This window comes from Silene latifolia, chromosome 5 (genome assembly GCF_048544455.1).
Source record: "Silene latifolia isolate original U9 population chromosome 5, ASM4854445v1, whole genome shotgun sequence".
Lineage (NCBI taxonomy): Eukaryota > Viridiplantae > Streptophyta > Magnoliopsida > Caryophyllales > Caryophyllaceae > Silene > Silene latifolia.
This window is the reverse complement of record NC_133530.1, coordinates 86,163,288-86,178,267: the sequence shown is the minus strand read 5'-3', so window position 1 is coordinate 86,178,267 and position 14,980 is coordinate 86,163,288. Positions and strand designations below refer to the sequence as shown.

Below are 14,980 nucleotides of genomic sequence, written 5' to 3'. Positions count from 1 at the left end.
AAGATGTATAAAATGGTTTTCGTATTCTCGTTGGCATATCAATGTTTACGTTCTAAATTCTAATATCTCGTCTTAAACTTAAAACGGATCAAATAAAATACATAGGACAAAAGCATAATATCTAGGGATTAATAATAAGCTTGTCCGATCCATTCAAGTACGGTGTTATTTAACCCCATCTTAAGAAATACCAACTATGCATTTATAACGTGAAGTATCAAAATGGTGGTAAATACAACCATAACCGCTGTGAATGTCTACGTCATTGGTTAGTGTTGTATTGTCACTTGTGTAAAATTATATGGTACTTCTAGATATATATTTTTAAACCAACCTTAATTAGAGTAACTGCAAGTTAAAAGAAGTATTGTGAAGAGTATATTAGAGCACAAAAAAAGATGAATCAAAGGATGATTTATGTAACATATAAATTTATACGAATCCAATATTAACCTCTATCTAACTCGTCTCCAATAAATTGTTCAATCAATTTGTGTTAGCTACATACTTACATTTCTTGAAAGATACTCTCTTCGGCTAATTCATTTATTTTTGTACATTTGAATAAAAGACCTCTCACAAAGAATATCAAAGATAAATAAATGATTTTGAAGGAGGGAGTAATATGGAGTACTCCAGTCCAATCTACTCATTGGAATATTAGTGGGAAATGAATCCCTTTTTGTCTTTTAGACATTAATGAGGATAATCATAATTGGAATAATCATAATCCAAATCATTTTAAATGAATTTGGCCAAATTAATATGCCAATTTTCTAATTGGAATAATAACACGGGTGGTATGAAAAGTATCATTAAAAGTAAAAAACTAACGTATTTTCTTATTTAGTACGGCGTAAATAACTAAACTTTAGAAAAATTAATCACCCTTATTTGTCACACACTGTTTATAAGTTTATATATGTTGCTTAATTTTATTCGAAGTACTCATTTTTTTTTCCTTTCATTTTTTTACTTATGAGAGGTAAAAAATGAATATAAAATTAGTGTTGATTTCATATTTATTTATCACGCAATATACATTTAATTATACTCATTATTGTATTTAAGATTTTGAACTCACTCGGTTATTTTGATACATCGGGCGATAGTCATCTTAATTAAAAGTCTTAGTTATTGGTTATGATCAAATTAACAAAATTACATATCAAATAATAATATATTCAATTTAATTTGACTAACAAATGCCAAAATTTAAAAAATAAAACCACATGAATTGATCGAGTCTAAATTGTTACAAATAACCGATATTCAATAATCATAATTTATTAAAAGTTATTTCTTATATTAAAAATTCCAACAATTATCAACTCCGTAATTATTTAACATTGATTTGTAACTCACCTGACCAAATTTTTATACCAGACCATTTCTTTCAATGAATGAATGATGATGCTCAAACCTCCCTTAGATTCCACCTTTGTCTCGAGACGATGAAGTATCATGTCATAGTGTATATCTATAATTTATCTGTCAGCAAAAATGTTATGTCAATGAATAAAATTGATCGATGTTTCTGGTTCAAATGGTCAATAGACAATATATAAAGTAAACAAATGATTGAGATAAATAATATAAAAAAAAAAAAAATTAAATCTTCAAAAGCCATTATACGTACAATCATTTTGGCCTCAAACTCTACACTGAAACTACAACCCATACACTCGTAAATTATTCAACGAAGCAGCAATCGAATCGTCAAGTCCCTAGAAAATCGAATTATAAAATAGATATTAGACGAAATATTTTAAAATAGAGTATGTAGTATTAAAATCAAGAAAAATCATTTACCAAAGGGAAGAAGATAGGGGGTTGAGATATTCTAATAGTAGAAGGTAGGTTAATAGATTAATTATGATCAAACATTATATGCAAATTCCTTTACGCCTAAGATTGTAAATAGTTGACCACATCTTGTTCAACTGGGTACTCATTTTAATTTTGAGAAGATTGATTTTATACTTTCCATGAATGCGGGCTTAAATCTTGGATTTATTTATTATTTACATTTTTAAATAATTTTAACTAAAGATTTGTTATAACTGCTATAAATAGATTAAGTATTCAATGTAACTATTAAACTCGGAGTTGACACGTGGCAAAATTTCTCAGCAAATGACATGTGGCAGACTGGTTTCTGCTTTAATATAATATATGATGATGTAATGTGGTACCTTGGTTTATGCGTGAGAGTGTTTTGAGGACTTAATTGTGTCCATTGATTTATTTAATCCAACGCTTTTTGCTTAGTTCGTAAGTTCGCACGAGATCCTATTTCTATATATATATATATATATATATAGAGGCGGGATCCGGTGAGAACGATCACTCGGTGCAAACGGTGAGAACGACCTACAATAGTAATTTAATCAAAAAATCACGCGTGATTTCGAAAGGAGCTAGCACACAGCTAAACCCGACTGTTTGACCAAAAAACCCAAAAAATCTCTTTCTCTCTCTACTTTCTAAAACTTTTCCCCCAAATCTAATCAAATATTTTCCGCGAAAACACAAGAATTCCGCGAAAAAACACACAGACTATAGCCGCCAAAATCGTCGAAATTGATCGTAATCAATCGCGTTGATCATCTAATTGATGTACTGATATAATATTTTTCTGATTGTTTTGGTGTGATTGATGCATTAACAATCGATTTTGTGATTTCGATTGGCATTCCAGAATTATTTCAATCGTAGAAAATTATGGATGTTGAGGGTTCTAGCGATTTGGGGGAACATACTGATGCGATTGTTCCAGCTGCTAGCAATGATATCGTGCAGTCACCGTCTCATCTAGGTATGTATATCTGAAAATCAGATGAGATGAGTCTTTTATATTAATGCGTATTCATACTAATTTAAACATATGAAGACAAATTATTACGATTGCTGCACGTGTATCGTTAGCCTGATTGATATTATAAATTGATGAGTCTGATGGATATGAACAGTTATCTTACCGGTCTGGTTAGTGTATGTGATATTCAGTTTGTTTTAGAGTTGATTATTACACTTGCTGATCAAATTTCTTATGCACGCTATACAGTATTCCGTTTGTTTCAATATCATGAATATTAGTATAATTGATGTATCTGCCTTATATGTAAAACGTGCCTGGTAGAAGAACGAAACCGCCCTTTATAGACCAACGTTTATGAAAGACATGTATATTAGTATAGTTGATGCGTTTGTGTTTTGTCAGCAGCGTATCTAGAATTATAATTAAGGGATATACCGATTTGTGTCATAATAAACATTTGACTTTCTGCCTGTGACAAAATTATAAGACATGATTGATGTATCTTGACGTCTACATTAAGTAGACAGTAATGAAAAATACGAAATTTTAGCGATCAGGCACAACTTTCTGAGATAATTTCTGTGGTTTTTTGTTTTCTAATTGATTTCGTGCTTTTGACTAAATTAGCGTACCTGAAAATTATATTTGTTGTGCATTAATTATTTGAGCTTGCTGCTTATACCCTTATTGTTCTACTGTGTAGCGTGCATAGATGCAGGCTCACCAATCATTGAGACAAACCCGAAGGAAAGAATACCCGTATGTGCGCCAAAATTGAAGCCTGTTTTGGGTATGATCTTTGATAAACTAGATGATGGGCTAGAATTCTATAAGGTTTATGCTACTAACTCTGGTTTTAAAATGAGGAAGTTGACGCAACGAAACGTAGATGGGGTTGTCATGACTAAGTACTGTGTGTGCAGTAAAGCTGGAGAAAGTAAGCCTAGAGGGAAGGTAAAAAAGAGACAGAGAACTAGAATTTGATGTAATGCAAAAATTTTTTTCCGAAGAAATGAAAAAGGTCAATATGTAATTGTTGACTTTCATGAAGGACACACCCATCTCCTCTCAACACCAAACACCGTGGTGCATTTGACTGAGTCACGAGAATTAACCCTTATACATAAATCCATGATTGTTGAGAATTCTAAGGTGAATAAAGGGTCTGTGCAAAGCTTTAGGATGTTCAAAGAGTACGTGAAAGGGTATCAAAATGTAGGGGCATCACTTGAGGACTTCAAAAATTTTTGGAGGGATGTGAAAAAATTTATTAAAGGGTATGACGCGCAAATGATGATTGAAAATTTCATGCACAAAAAAGCCATGTGTAGTTCGTACTACTTTGATTTTGATGTTGACGATCGTGGTCGACTATCTAGGGTTTGTTGGTTTGATCCTATAGCTATAAAGAATTACAGTCTTTTTGGTGATATGACGTCTTTTGACACGACGTTTAATATGAACACGTATAAAATGATTATTGCCCCTTTCACGGGGGTTGATCATCACAAAAAATGCGTGTCATTTGGAGCAGGACTTATAAGGAAAGAGACTGATGAGGATTTCGTATGGTTGTTTCAGAATTTTCTAAGTGCAATGAGCAATAAGTATCCTGTATGCATAATTGCGATCGGGATAGGGGCATAAGATCGGGGTTAAAACAGTGTTCGGGGACAAAACTCAAGCCACGAGATATTGCATGTGGCATATCATGAAAAAGTTGCCAGACAAGATCGGAACTACGCTATATCGGGAAACTAACTTCATGAAAGAGTTGTGCTCTGTGTTTGGGCGAGAAGATATCGAACCGTCCGAGTTTGAGGAACGGTGGTGCTCGATTATATCTTCATACGGGTGACCGGCAATGAATGGTTAGATACCATGTTTGACAAAAGGGCTTTTTGGATCCCAAAGCATATTTCGAGGATTTATTTATGGGTGGACTAATGAGAACCACGTCAGTGTCCGAGTCCGAGAATAGCTTTTCGGAAATTTCATGAACCCACACTTAACTTTGGTTGAGTTTCTTATGAGGTATGAGAGTGCTATGGATGCTCAGCGATGGAAACAATCTAAATTAATAGCCGAGTCAAAAAACTCCTTCCCTGATCTAGAGACGCCTCACCCTTTGGAAAAACACGCTTCTGAGTTCTACACCCCAGTGATGTTTTCTGAATTTAAAAACGAGTGGGTGGCTGCTTGTTTCACCTGTGGTGTTAAAATATTAGGGGTTACTACCAGTGACAACATCCCCATTATTGATCGTGAAAAAGACAAGGTTTACTATGTTATCTTTATCTCTGACGAAATGAAAGTGAACGCACTGTAAAAAGTTCGAGAGACATGGAATTTTGTGCCGTCATGCGCTTTACGTGTTGAAAGAACAAGGCCTTGACAATGTTCCGTAACAAAGATCGTTAAGTCGGTGGAGCAAATTGGCAACATGTCACCGATTTGTAGTAATGTGCCACATACTTTAATTGAAGATTGTAACTCATTAGATGTTAGACGGCACAAAATTGGTACCTTATGGTCCGAGGTGTTCTCGTGTGTGACGCTCATTTGAACAAAAAGCGAGTATGTTGACGAATTGCTGGGAATTTTGAAAGATTTTAAAGATAAGATAAACGCACAAACCAAGACGTCGAGAATGTAGTAGTAGTAGTACCACGGGTGATAGGCTGAAAAAGAAGAATAGGGAACTTGAGATGCTCTTAGGAACAAAAAATACCAAAGGAAGTGGTTGTCTTACCTCCTATACAGTCAAAAACAAAAGGGTCTGGAAAAAGAATGATGTCCCAAAGGGAAAAAGCTACAAAAGAACAGAAGAAAGCGGCCAGGAAATGCAATGCTTGCGGAGAGTTAGGATTCCATGATAGTCGGAATTGTCCTGGGAGAGTATGATTCCATGATACAGGTACGCTATTAATTTTGGTGCATTCATTATTAGAGAATACTGGTGCAGATTGAATATGTTTAGTTGGTGCTTCATTAAGGGATATTATTGTTGTATCTAATCAAATTTGTAACCGTTAATGTTTTATAGCATTTGTTCGTTTCAGGAATTAACAACGGAAAAGAGTTGCGGATCACATACCCAAATATAATGAATAATGGCGGGAGGAATTGAGACTTCATTTTTGCTCTGTTATATGGGATTTTTGAACTTTTTTTTTTTTTGATCTTTTTTTTTTTTTTTTTTATAGCATTTGTTTTATAACACAACCTAATAGCGTATCCACATGGATTATATGTGCATCTGCAAAGAAATTTGAAAGTGTATCGTCGAGAATTGTGAATGGAAACACTTGTTATATCATATACAAGTGAAAGTTTATGGAAGGCTTGCGTTCTAGATATTAAAGAGCTAATGAATCTGCTCATTTTTTGATATGTGAATGGTAAAAAGTAAACTTTCAGATTTCTTCACAAAAAGCGTGACTATTAACACGACTGTTGCACATGTTTTTCATGAAAATCGTACATATTAGTATTAATTGTGAAAAAACGCAGCGTAACATATTAATAAACAAAGATTCGCGAACTTAAGTTACATAGACAAAATCCTAATATTGTATGACATCTAATTATCTATTACCTGATGATTTCATTAGACACGATTGATTTCAATAGTCACAAATGATATTGTATGACACTAAAAAAAAAAAAAAAAAGGTTGTTGGTGGGTTGTTAAAGAATATAGTATTGGTATGGTATCACAATTGATGTTGTGGTTATTAACACGATTGGTGCACATGTTAACACGATTGGTGCACATGTTATACATGATGAGCGTGTATATTAACACGATTGATGCACATGTTATACATGATAAGCGTACTTAGTAATGAAAGAGGTTGCCCGATTCCTAGCCCATTGCCACATAGACACCACCATTTGTCTAAACACAGACAGACGGAATGGGATGCATATCCTACATATTATCCACACAAAGTAGATGCCCTTCCATTACAAACGGTCAAAGCTATCAGGATTCCATATCCAACGGGATGCCACAAATGAAAACAACATGAACCAAAGGCGTTTCAAAAGACACCTTGTACTTAGAAAACCAGATACACAAATAACGTAAAGGTAGTTAATACAATGCAACAAAACCCCAATTACACCATCACAAAGTCCATAAGATGTACATGACGTTTACTAAGCCTACATGTCAGCCACAATCCTGCCAAACGCAAAGCCGCTCCCATGACTTTTAGTAAGCCTACATATCACACATGAGAAAAAAAACAATGTAAACCTTGCACTTGTACAGATGTGATCAGTTAAAACTAACGATAAAGACAAATGAAAAATGAGATTTATTTTGAATACCTTACGATTGTTCTCCTGCCAACGTAACAATTTGAGCGCGACGTCCTTCCTAAATCCAGCCAACGCCTTGAAGTTGCTTTTGTCTTCCCCGAGACTCGGTTGCGGCGACTTCTAACCATTTGAGGACATGAACGCCGCAATCAAACCTTCACCAAACAAAACTAGAATAAGTACCAACACAGGCGGCCTTACTTTATCATCCGTGCACAAAACACCCCATGTCCAAAGATACAAAAATCAAATAAAAACATGGGACATATCGCCGCGACGCACGTCATCGCATTAAATGTACCTAACAACAATCGACCTAGTGTGACATACTCGGTGATAAGTAAATAAAAAAAGATGAGTACTTACAGATTTTGTGGCGAGGAACAGTCAGAGTCGAAAACTTAGCTAGAGGCACCCCTACAAGATGCTTGTAGCCTTTGGACCGGCATAAGATCTGGAAGACATTAGTAACCTAAAACAAAATGATACATTGAACCTATTAGTCATGAATCCTCAAGGAAAGCATTATCTGAACGAAAACAATTATAATATTTTTAAGAATATACCACTTCCGCAACAAGTTCAGTGTCAGCCCGGATATCCTTAGGACGTAGTGAGTTCAGAATATAGTTCGTCTTCATCTCCAGATCACACACAATAAGAAACCAGTGTTCGTTATCAATGATGGGTATAAAAACCTGTTGACAAAAATAAAAGACGTATGGTATGAATGAAATGGGTTTGATCTTCATAAACGAAAAAAATACATACCCACAGGTTAGAAAAAACAGAACAATATACTTACAGCTTTCACACACACCCCATCTGTAGGCATATATGATGTTTTGATGTAATTGCGACCAAGATTTTTATCTCGTTGAGGATTGAGATGCTAGAATAGACAAACATATCGATTAGTAAGACAAACATTCAAATTGATAATATTAAGTGAATCACGGATGAGAAGGGTAACACTCACACGTGCAGTAGATGGGATATACAACAAATCTGGCTTTAGCATAGTTGAATAGATCCCGAACATATCGATCACCTAAATTGAAAAAACGAGTGTTGTTCTATACTACATAAAAATAGAAATAAACACGTACGAAAATCAAGTAGTCACCATACCATATCCGCAACCCACTTCCGGGGTCAAAGAGCACATGCCTTCCTTTGTTACTTGACCAAAGCTTGTCTCGACGACTACGTCACTACAAAAATAACGTATACACCAACGAAAAAAAGCTTATTATGTGCTACTTCTAACAACACAAATAAAGTTGACAAGGTAAACATACTAAAAAGGATGAAACATTACTCTTTAGCTGATTCTCCCGCACGTATAAGGAACACATAGTCTAACAGGTGCGTATCAGTATATTCCACTTCTTTTACAGCCGCTTGTTTCCTTTAAAAAACGAAAAAGGACAATATATTTAGTAAGGTTAACGATCACTTGCAAACAAAAAAGAAAACAAAAAAAAAAAAAAAAAAAAAAAAAAATGGGTGCTTGCCTGATTTGACGTTGAGACGCTCATGACCATCAACACTTGTTTTGATAATTCGTTACGAGGAGACGACAAAACCGCAAAGCAGTACTTCATCTTCTGTTTAAGAAGGATCTTGCCGATTCTGCACCCCGATCTAGATCTGGATGGTTCAATATGTGAAACAATTGTTAATGAGAAAGTTGTGATTGCTTATTTACTAAACGTACATAGCCAAAAAAAAGGACGTATCTTACATTTATGAACTGAGATTTGAGCAATTGGCGGGACCCCGTATATGTCTCCATGTAACACATCAGATAAATGCCATCATCAACGACGTCAATCACATGCGTTTTGGGGACGAGTTCTTCACATGAGAAAAATGGATCTGTCTTAAATCAGTATGATTTGGAGATCATGTCACATCGAACAAAATCCCTCGAAAAAGTCGATTACAATCGAAACGTCAACGAGTGAGAAAACTAAATTAAACGTTTGACAAAGTGAACTGGTATGCGCAAAAATCATATTCTCACCACCATGCGAACAGAATCAGAGAAGTCCACTGATTTAGGAAGCATAGGATGAATGACTTCAATCTTTCGGGACACCATGTTAACACAGACGGACGGCTCACGGAGTGTAAAGGGAACAAAGATCCGGTTTTGAAACACATATATTAACCTTAGTAGAAACCTAAAGAGGACAAAACTGACAAATGATACTAAAAATAAAAAAATACAGATGCTGAAAGCTCACCAATTTGACGTTCTCGTATTCGGTAATATCTTCACATTTAATACCCTGAATTTCAACATATTTAACAACCAAAATAAAGTCAGGTAGGACGATAACAAGAATATCTATATAGGAAAACATAACATTGATTAAAACTGAAGGTTAAAACAAACATAAATCAATCATAGGGAAACTTACATTATGAGTCACAAAAGCGTATAAACGCAAAGGGGATGAGGCAGCTTTTAACTCCTCTCGCTTGTTCAATAGATTAGCCCATGCATTTATCACATTTGTAGAAATCTTTATGTCTGAGATAAAGGACACTAAATCGTACCTTCTTAGCTGGAACAAACGATTCCGAACAATACCTCATTTGAAAATAACAAAACAATGAAAAAGAGACAAAAAAATATAGATACGTTCGATATATTAACGAATTACCCCACTAATCGATCACGATTAAACATTTAACTTGAGATTGAAATAGGTTGTAAAAAAAAGATTATAAATACCTTTCATCAGATCCTTCCTCAAAAACCAAGTCAGAAACATCTTTCTCCGGTTGGCTCAATTCAGAAAACATAGATATATTCCTTTGAATAAAAGGTGACTTGTATACGTTTGGAACAACTACACCTCTCTTGGTCTCTATGTCAGCAGCATGGTGGACTACGTGAACTGATTCAACGGGTTCATTAGGATAATCGGGAGAAGCAACAGGTGCATTAGGAGCAAAGCAGACGGAGGGGAAACAACGATTGCGATAGGGACAGTCCGGAGAAACCGGGGCTGCGATTTATCTTGAGATTGAAATAGATTGAAGGTCGGGAACCCGGGAGCAACTCGTCTTTTCTTTGGTATGGTACATCCACTTTGGATCCTTGTTGAACGCGTTACCCAACGCGATGGCCGCTGCCACAAAGGTAGGATCGTTCCAACAAGGGTCGTCATTGCTTCCTTCTGGTGTAGATGGAACACGACCGCCATGAACCTCAGAGGCTGACCTACCCCCTGTAGTAGACGTATCCAATAAAGTGTGTGAATCGCTCCCGAACCCGGGGGCAAAGCAGATTCATCGATGCGCTTGTCATTGCCACCAACAATCGGATCACCCCGTCCGCGATCCACTTTTGTCCCAACCTCATCTTCAGGTACACTAGGTGGTGTTAATCGGAAACCCCTAGTAGAGAGTCGCCATGGCGGACAGTGACAAACAACCGCAGAATTCGGCATTATACGCTAGCGTATTAATAGAATCTGCGAAATTTCGAAATGCGAGTAGCAAGGGCTTTATTTGTGCTTGCCGGCGTTTCAATGCAAGAACTGACGTGTGATCTGTTGGCATCGTGCCCATCACGTCCATTGTTGTCAGCCGCGTCATCTTCGTCATTACCAACAATATCATCATCCTCAGACACAACATCAAAGTCTTTGTTACGCACGGCTCTCCACATACCAGGACCAAAGCAACTGGGTGCTTCACCAACGTGAATCAATGAAACGAGAACCAAACCGATGAGCTTCCCTTTTTTCTTTAGATATTCGCAAAGAAATCGCTTCCTTCGTCCATGTACATAATGTTGGAAACACCCGCTTAACTGATCTAGCCTTAAAAAGTGTCCTATCGAGGTAAATGAAAATTAAAACCATGATAGGACCTTTATAGATCTTCTTGCAGCTCCCATTGGCCTCCTTCTCCTTATCATCTCTCCACTGTTCGACACTTGCAATTAAGTTTCTTCGGGTAAAATCGCACCATCTTAGTTTTGGAATCAAGGAGACATCGCTCAAACACTTGAGTATTCGCACACTTGGAACACTTCCCTTAATTCCCATAAGAAACGCAGACACAACATATACGATAAAATTTCTCTTGAAATCAACCCCACCTTGTCTCTGTTCAGCCATCTTATTCAATAGGTGGGTGTAGGTAACTTTGTCAACACCCTCAAACTGAGACTTCCATGCAGTAACCATCTCTACAAACACCTCGGTCTGATCAAAACGAGTGGCTTGCACTATTTCTACCTCACCCATAGGTAACCCTGTGGCAAGATGGACATCTTCATCCCGAATAGGCAACTGGTTGTTTAATAGGGAAGACGTGAATGGATCAAATCCAGGAGACAAGCCGTGTGCTAAGCGCCGGAAGCATATCCGTTTTAAGGCACAAAGGTATACCACCAAAGCCCATCTCTTGAATGTCCGAGATTTGATTGTCGGAGAGGCCACTATTGATGAAATTTAAAAGACCACTAGGACTCATCCTTGTTTTCAATACCAGGAAAATCTTGAAGGATCACATCCGACTTGTTGCATACTTGTGACGGGGACTTCTCGAGGTCCGCTTGTCCCTTCTCCTTTGGTGCCGACGTTCTGAACGTGTTCTCTTCATAATGACACCTGTTACCATAAAAAGTGTAGTTGTCAATGTAAACAATGTACCTAACCAACAACAAAATGCGTATGGACATATGTGATAAACTGAACCTATATCTCACGATGCAAAACACATAGTAGCCTCATTGAAAATGATCAAGCGAAACAAAAATAAGCCATGAAAAAGGTTTTTAAACAATATGCATAAGTACATTGATACACACAACATAAACTAAAAGACGTATCCAGCAACTCATTCAACGTACGTATAACCCGTATTGACGTACATGACTGGCACATAACCCAATAAATGAACAAAACTCACATCAACACACAAACAAACCATGAGAAAAAAACTCTCCCTACATACCAAGGGCATCACAGTTACGTTACAGCGGGAAAAAAATGAATTGCAAAACAAATGAAGATGTGGTCCCCCTCTTGAAAAGGGCACTGATGCATTCATTATTATTAAACTCATAAATAACGTACGTATGGGCTAAAAAGACGTGATTAACGAGTATTACAATGCACTTACACCCTAAACTACTCATTAAGTGTAAAACCCCATCTGAAACACACAACAAAATAAAAACAAATAAATAAATTAATGCAATCAGTCAAAAAAAGCATATACCGCACACACAAACTTATGCCAAGCATACAAAAAATGCCACCAATACGTAGGACATATCAGAAAGTCAAACAAACCACATGAGTGTACCTATGAACTGACAAAGTGTGACTGATAACAGTTGTGACGTACCTAGCTGATACGGAACCATCAACACGTATGAAAAAGACAGAAAACGCACACACAAGCCTAATTCGGAAGTAAACACAAGGACATAACGTGAAAAACACACATACAATTAGCTCAACAAGGAAAAACAGCAAATAAAAAGGTTGTAAACAACACAAATCTCAGAAATAAAAACTTCAAAACTACAATCATGATAAACTTAGAATGCTAACACAGAAAAAAAGGAGGGAAAAAAATGTAAAATCAAACAAATAAAGTAGGGAAAATATAATACCTAGTTGAGAATACACCAAGACGACAATGCTCTTAAATCGAAACAAAACAAAAACCTGCATGCAACCGAACGAAAGTAAGTATCAAATAAAATCAATGAATAAGCCGAACATAAACATAAATAAACCTAAAATTAATCATGACAGTCATAACAAATACCTAATTAACCAAATCTCAACCGTAAAGCAGATAAACCTGCATTAATGATTTCAAAAGACAACAACGAAGTTAGAATCAGCTTATCAAAGGATAATTCAGCTTAATAAAACAAAATACCGAAGAAATAGGCATTAACAACTACAAGGTGAAGATCAAAACATACCGAAATACTTGCGAATTGTATAGAAATAGAGCGATTAACTAGAGTAGAACGATAAAACGGCAGACGAATAATAATCGATCATTGTTATCAACAATTAATTCACCGCAAATTGACGAACAAGCGATTTGGGGAAAAATTAGGGTAAACTCGCATTAATGATTTCGAAAGACAAATACGAAGTTAGATACAGCTTATTAAAGGAAAACTCAGCTTAATAAAACAAGAAAACGAAGAAAAATACATTAGCAACTAAAAGTTGAAGATCAAATCATACCAAATTACTTGCGAAATTCATAGAAATTGAGCGATTAAAGGAATTAGAACGAGAAAACGGCAAACGAATGATAATCGTTCATCGTTATCAACAAATAATGCACCAGAAATTGATGATGAAATGATTTGGGGAAGAAATTAAAGTTTATGGTAATTTGGGGGGAAAAGGAAGAGAGAAGAACGAAACTGAAAAAATGAGAGGAGAGAGAAGGAAATGAAAAAATCTCACAAATTTATATGAACCGCGTAAAAATAGAAAAAATATAAAAACCGTAAACAATCTGTTATAAAATCCTACGATTGTAGGTCGTTCTCACCGTTTGCACCGAGTGATCGTTCTCACCGGATCCTAAATCTATATATATATATATATATATATATATATATATATATATATATATATATATATATATATATATATATATATATATATATATATATATATATATATATATTACTCCGTATATGAAATTAAACAATACGGCCCAATTTTAGATATGACATAATGAAGCCCAATTATAGAATAATTTTCATTTAGGCGGGAAAATATTAGAGATCTCTTATTCTTCTAGTATAAGGGGTCATGGATGTAAAAATAATTAATGACAACACTAGTGGAACCCGCGCACAAATGCGCGGTTTTTTAAATAATACTCCCTCCTATCCACTCTTTTCTTCCCTATTTCCTAAAACGGATTATTCAAGTTTTCTTCCCCTTTTCTTTTTGAGAAAGTTTTTATTAATATTATACTCTTACCTCTTTCCACTCACCAAACCCCACTATATACTTTATTAATATTTAATTCTAATTATTCCTACCTCTCTCCAATAACCAAACCCCACCCATCACCTTTATTAATATTTAATCATAATTATTCATATCTCTCTCCAATTACCAAACCCCACTCATATATTTATCAATATTATACTCCCCAACCTTAATCCCCGTGCCCACTTCAAAGGGGAAAAAACGATGGATAGGAGGGAGTAATATACAAAGACGTTAAATATTATAGCTTGGTAAGAGAATCAGAGCGAAAATTTGATAGTTTTCACACCAAATAAGATTGATATTTAACTGAAACTAATTATATAAATTATTACGTAATTATTAAAAATCCCTTATTTACTAAAAGAATAGGCGAAACTCCAAAATTTCCCACCTAAACATATTTCCCAAAATAAAGTTTAGTTATTTTTAGCATATTTTATAAGTATGGTGGGTTATAATACACATAATCTTTCAGATTTATATAGTTATGTCATTTAGTATTTTACATCAGTTAGGATTCTATGATATATAAAAAGAAGTTCTTTTTTTTTGTTTAAAGAATCATACGAAAAAAATTCATTGATTTTCTATGATAAAAAGTTGCGGCTAAAAATATATTATCAGTAAAATTTTATAAAATAACACCATTAATCTCTCGCTAATAAGAAAAACTTTCATTGAAATACTTATTTCATGATTAATATGATTTCGACTTTGATTTTTCAAATCAAAATATAACGATGAGAAACGTAAAAAAAAAAAAATTAGTTAATTTAAATTTCATAAATATATTACACTAAAAAAAGTAAAACTT

The 14,980-nt window shown here is 35.1% G+C and overlaps 2 protein-coding genes across 2 annotated transcripts; one reads left to right on the top strand and one right to left on the bottom strand.

Annotated features, from left to right (window-relative positions):
• Positions 1-2,724: 2,724 nt before the first annotated feature.
• On the top strand, positions 2,725-5,150 carry LOC141655700 (protein FAR1-RELATED SEQUENCE 5-like). The gene is made up of 4 exons (XM_074462765.1): positions 2,725-2,818; positions 3,525-3,758; positions 3,873-4,435; positions 4,881-5,150. Exons 1-4 carry the CDS (start codon positions 2,725-2,727, stop codon positions 5,148-5,150), a joined length of 1,161 nt encoding a protein of 386 aa, XP_074318866.1.
• A 2,120-nt stretch (positions 5,151-7,270) lies between these two features.
• On the bottom strand, positions 7,271-8,299 carry LOC141655699 (uncharacterized). Its single transcript, XM_074462764.1, has 6 exons — positions 8,282-8,299; positions 8,130-8,201; positions 7,956-8,042; positions 7,717-7,848; positions 7,517-7,622; positions 7,271-7,305 (listed from the first exon to the last, which is right to left on the bottom strand). Exons 1-6 carry the CDS (start codon positions 8,282-8,284, stop codon positions 7,271-7,273), a joined length of 435 nt encoding a protein of 144 aa, XP_074318865.1. The 5' UTR covers positions 8,285-8,299.
• Positions 8,300-14,980: the final 6,681 nt, after the last annotated feature.

Coding starts and splice junctions, on each gene's coding strand:
- LOC141655700 (XM_074462765.1), top strand. CDS start 2,725: ATGGATGTTGAGGGTTCTAGCGATTTGGGGGAACATACTGATGCGATT. Junction 2,819..3,524: donor GCAGTCACCGTCTCATCTAG/GTATGTATATCT, acceptor TCTACTGTGTAG/CGTGCATAGATGCAGGCTCA. Junction 4,436..4,880: donor CAATGAGCAATAAGTATCCT/GTATGCATAATT, acceptor ATGGATGCTCAG/CGATGGAAACAATCTAAATT.
- LOC141655699 (XM_074462764.1), bottom strand. Junction 7,849..7,955: donor ATGGGGTGTGTGTGAAAGCT/GTAAGTATATTG, acceptor TTTTGTCAACAG/GTTTTTATACCCATCATTGA. Junction 7,306..7,516: donor TGTTCCTCGCCACAAAATCT/GTAAGTACTCAT, acceptor TGTTTGGTGAAG/GTTTGATTGCGGCGTTCATG.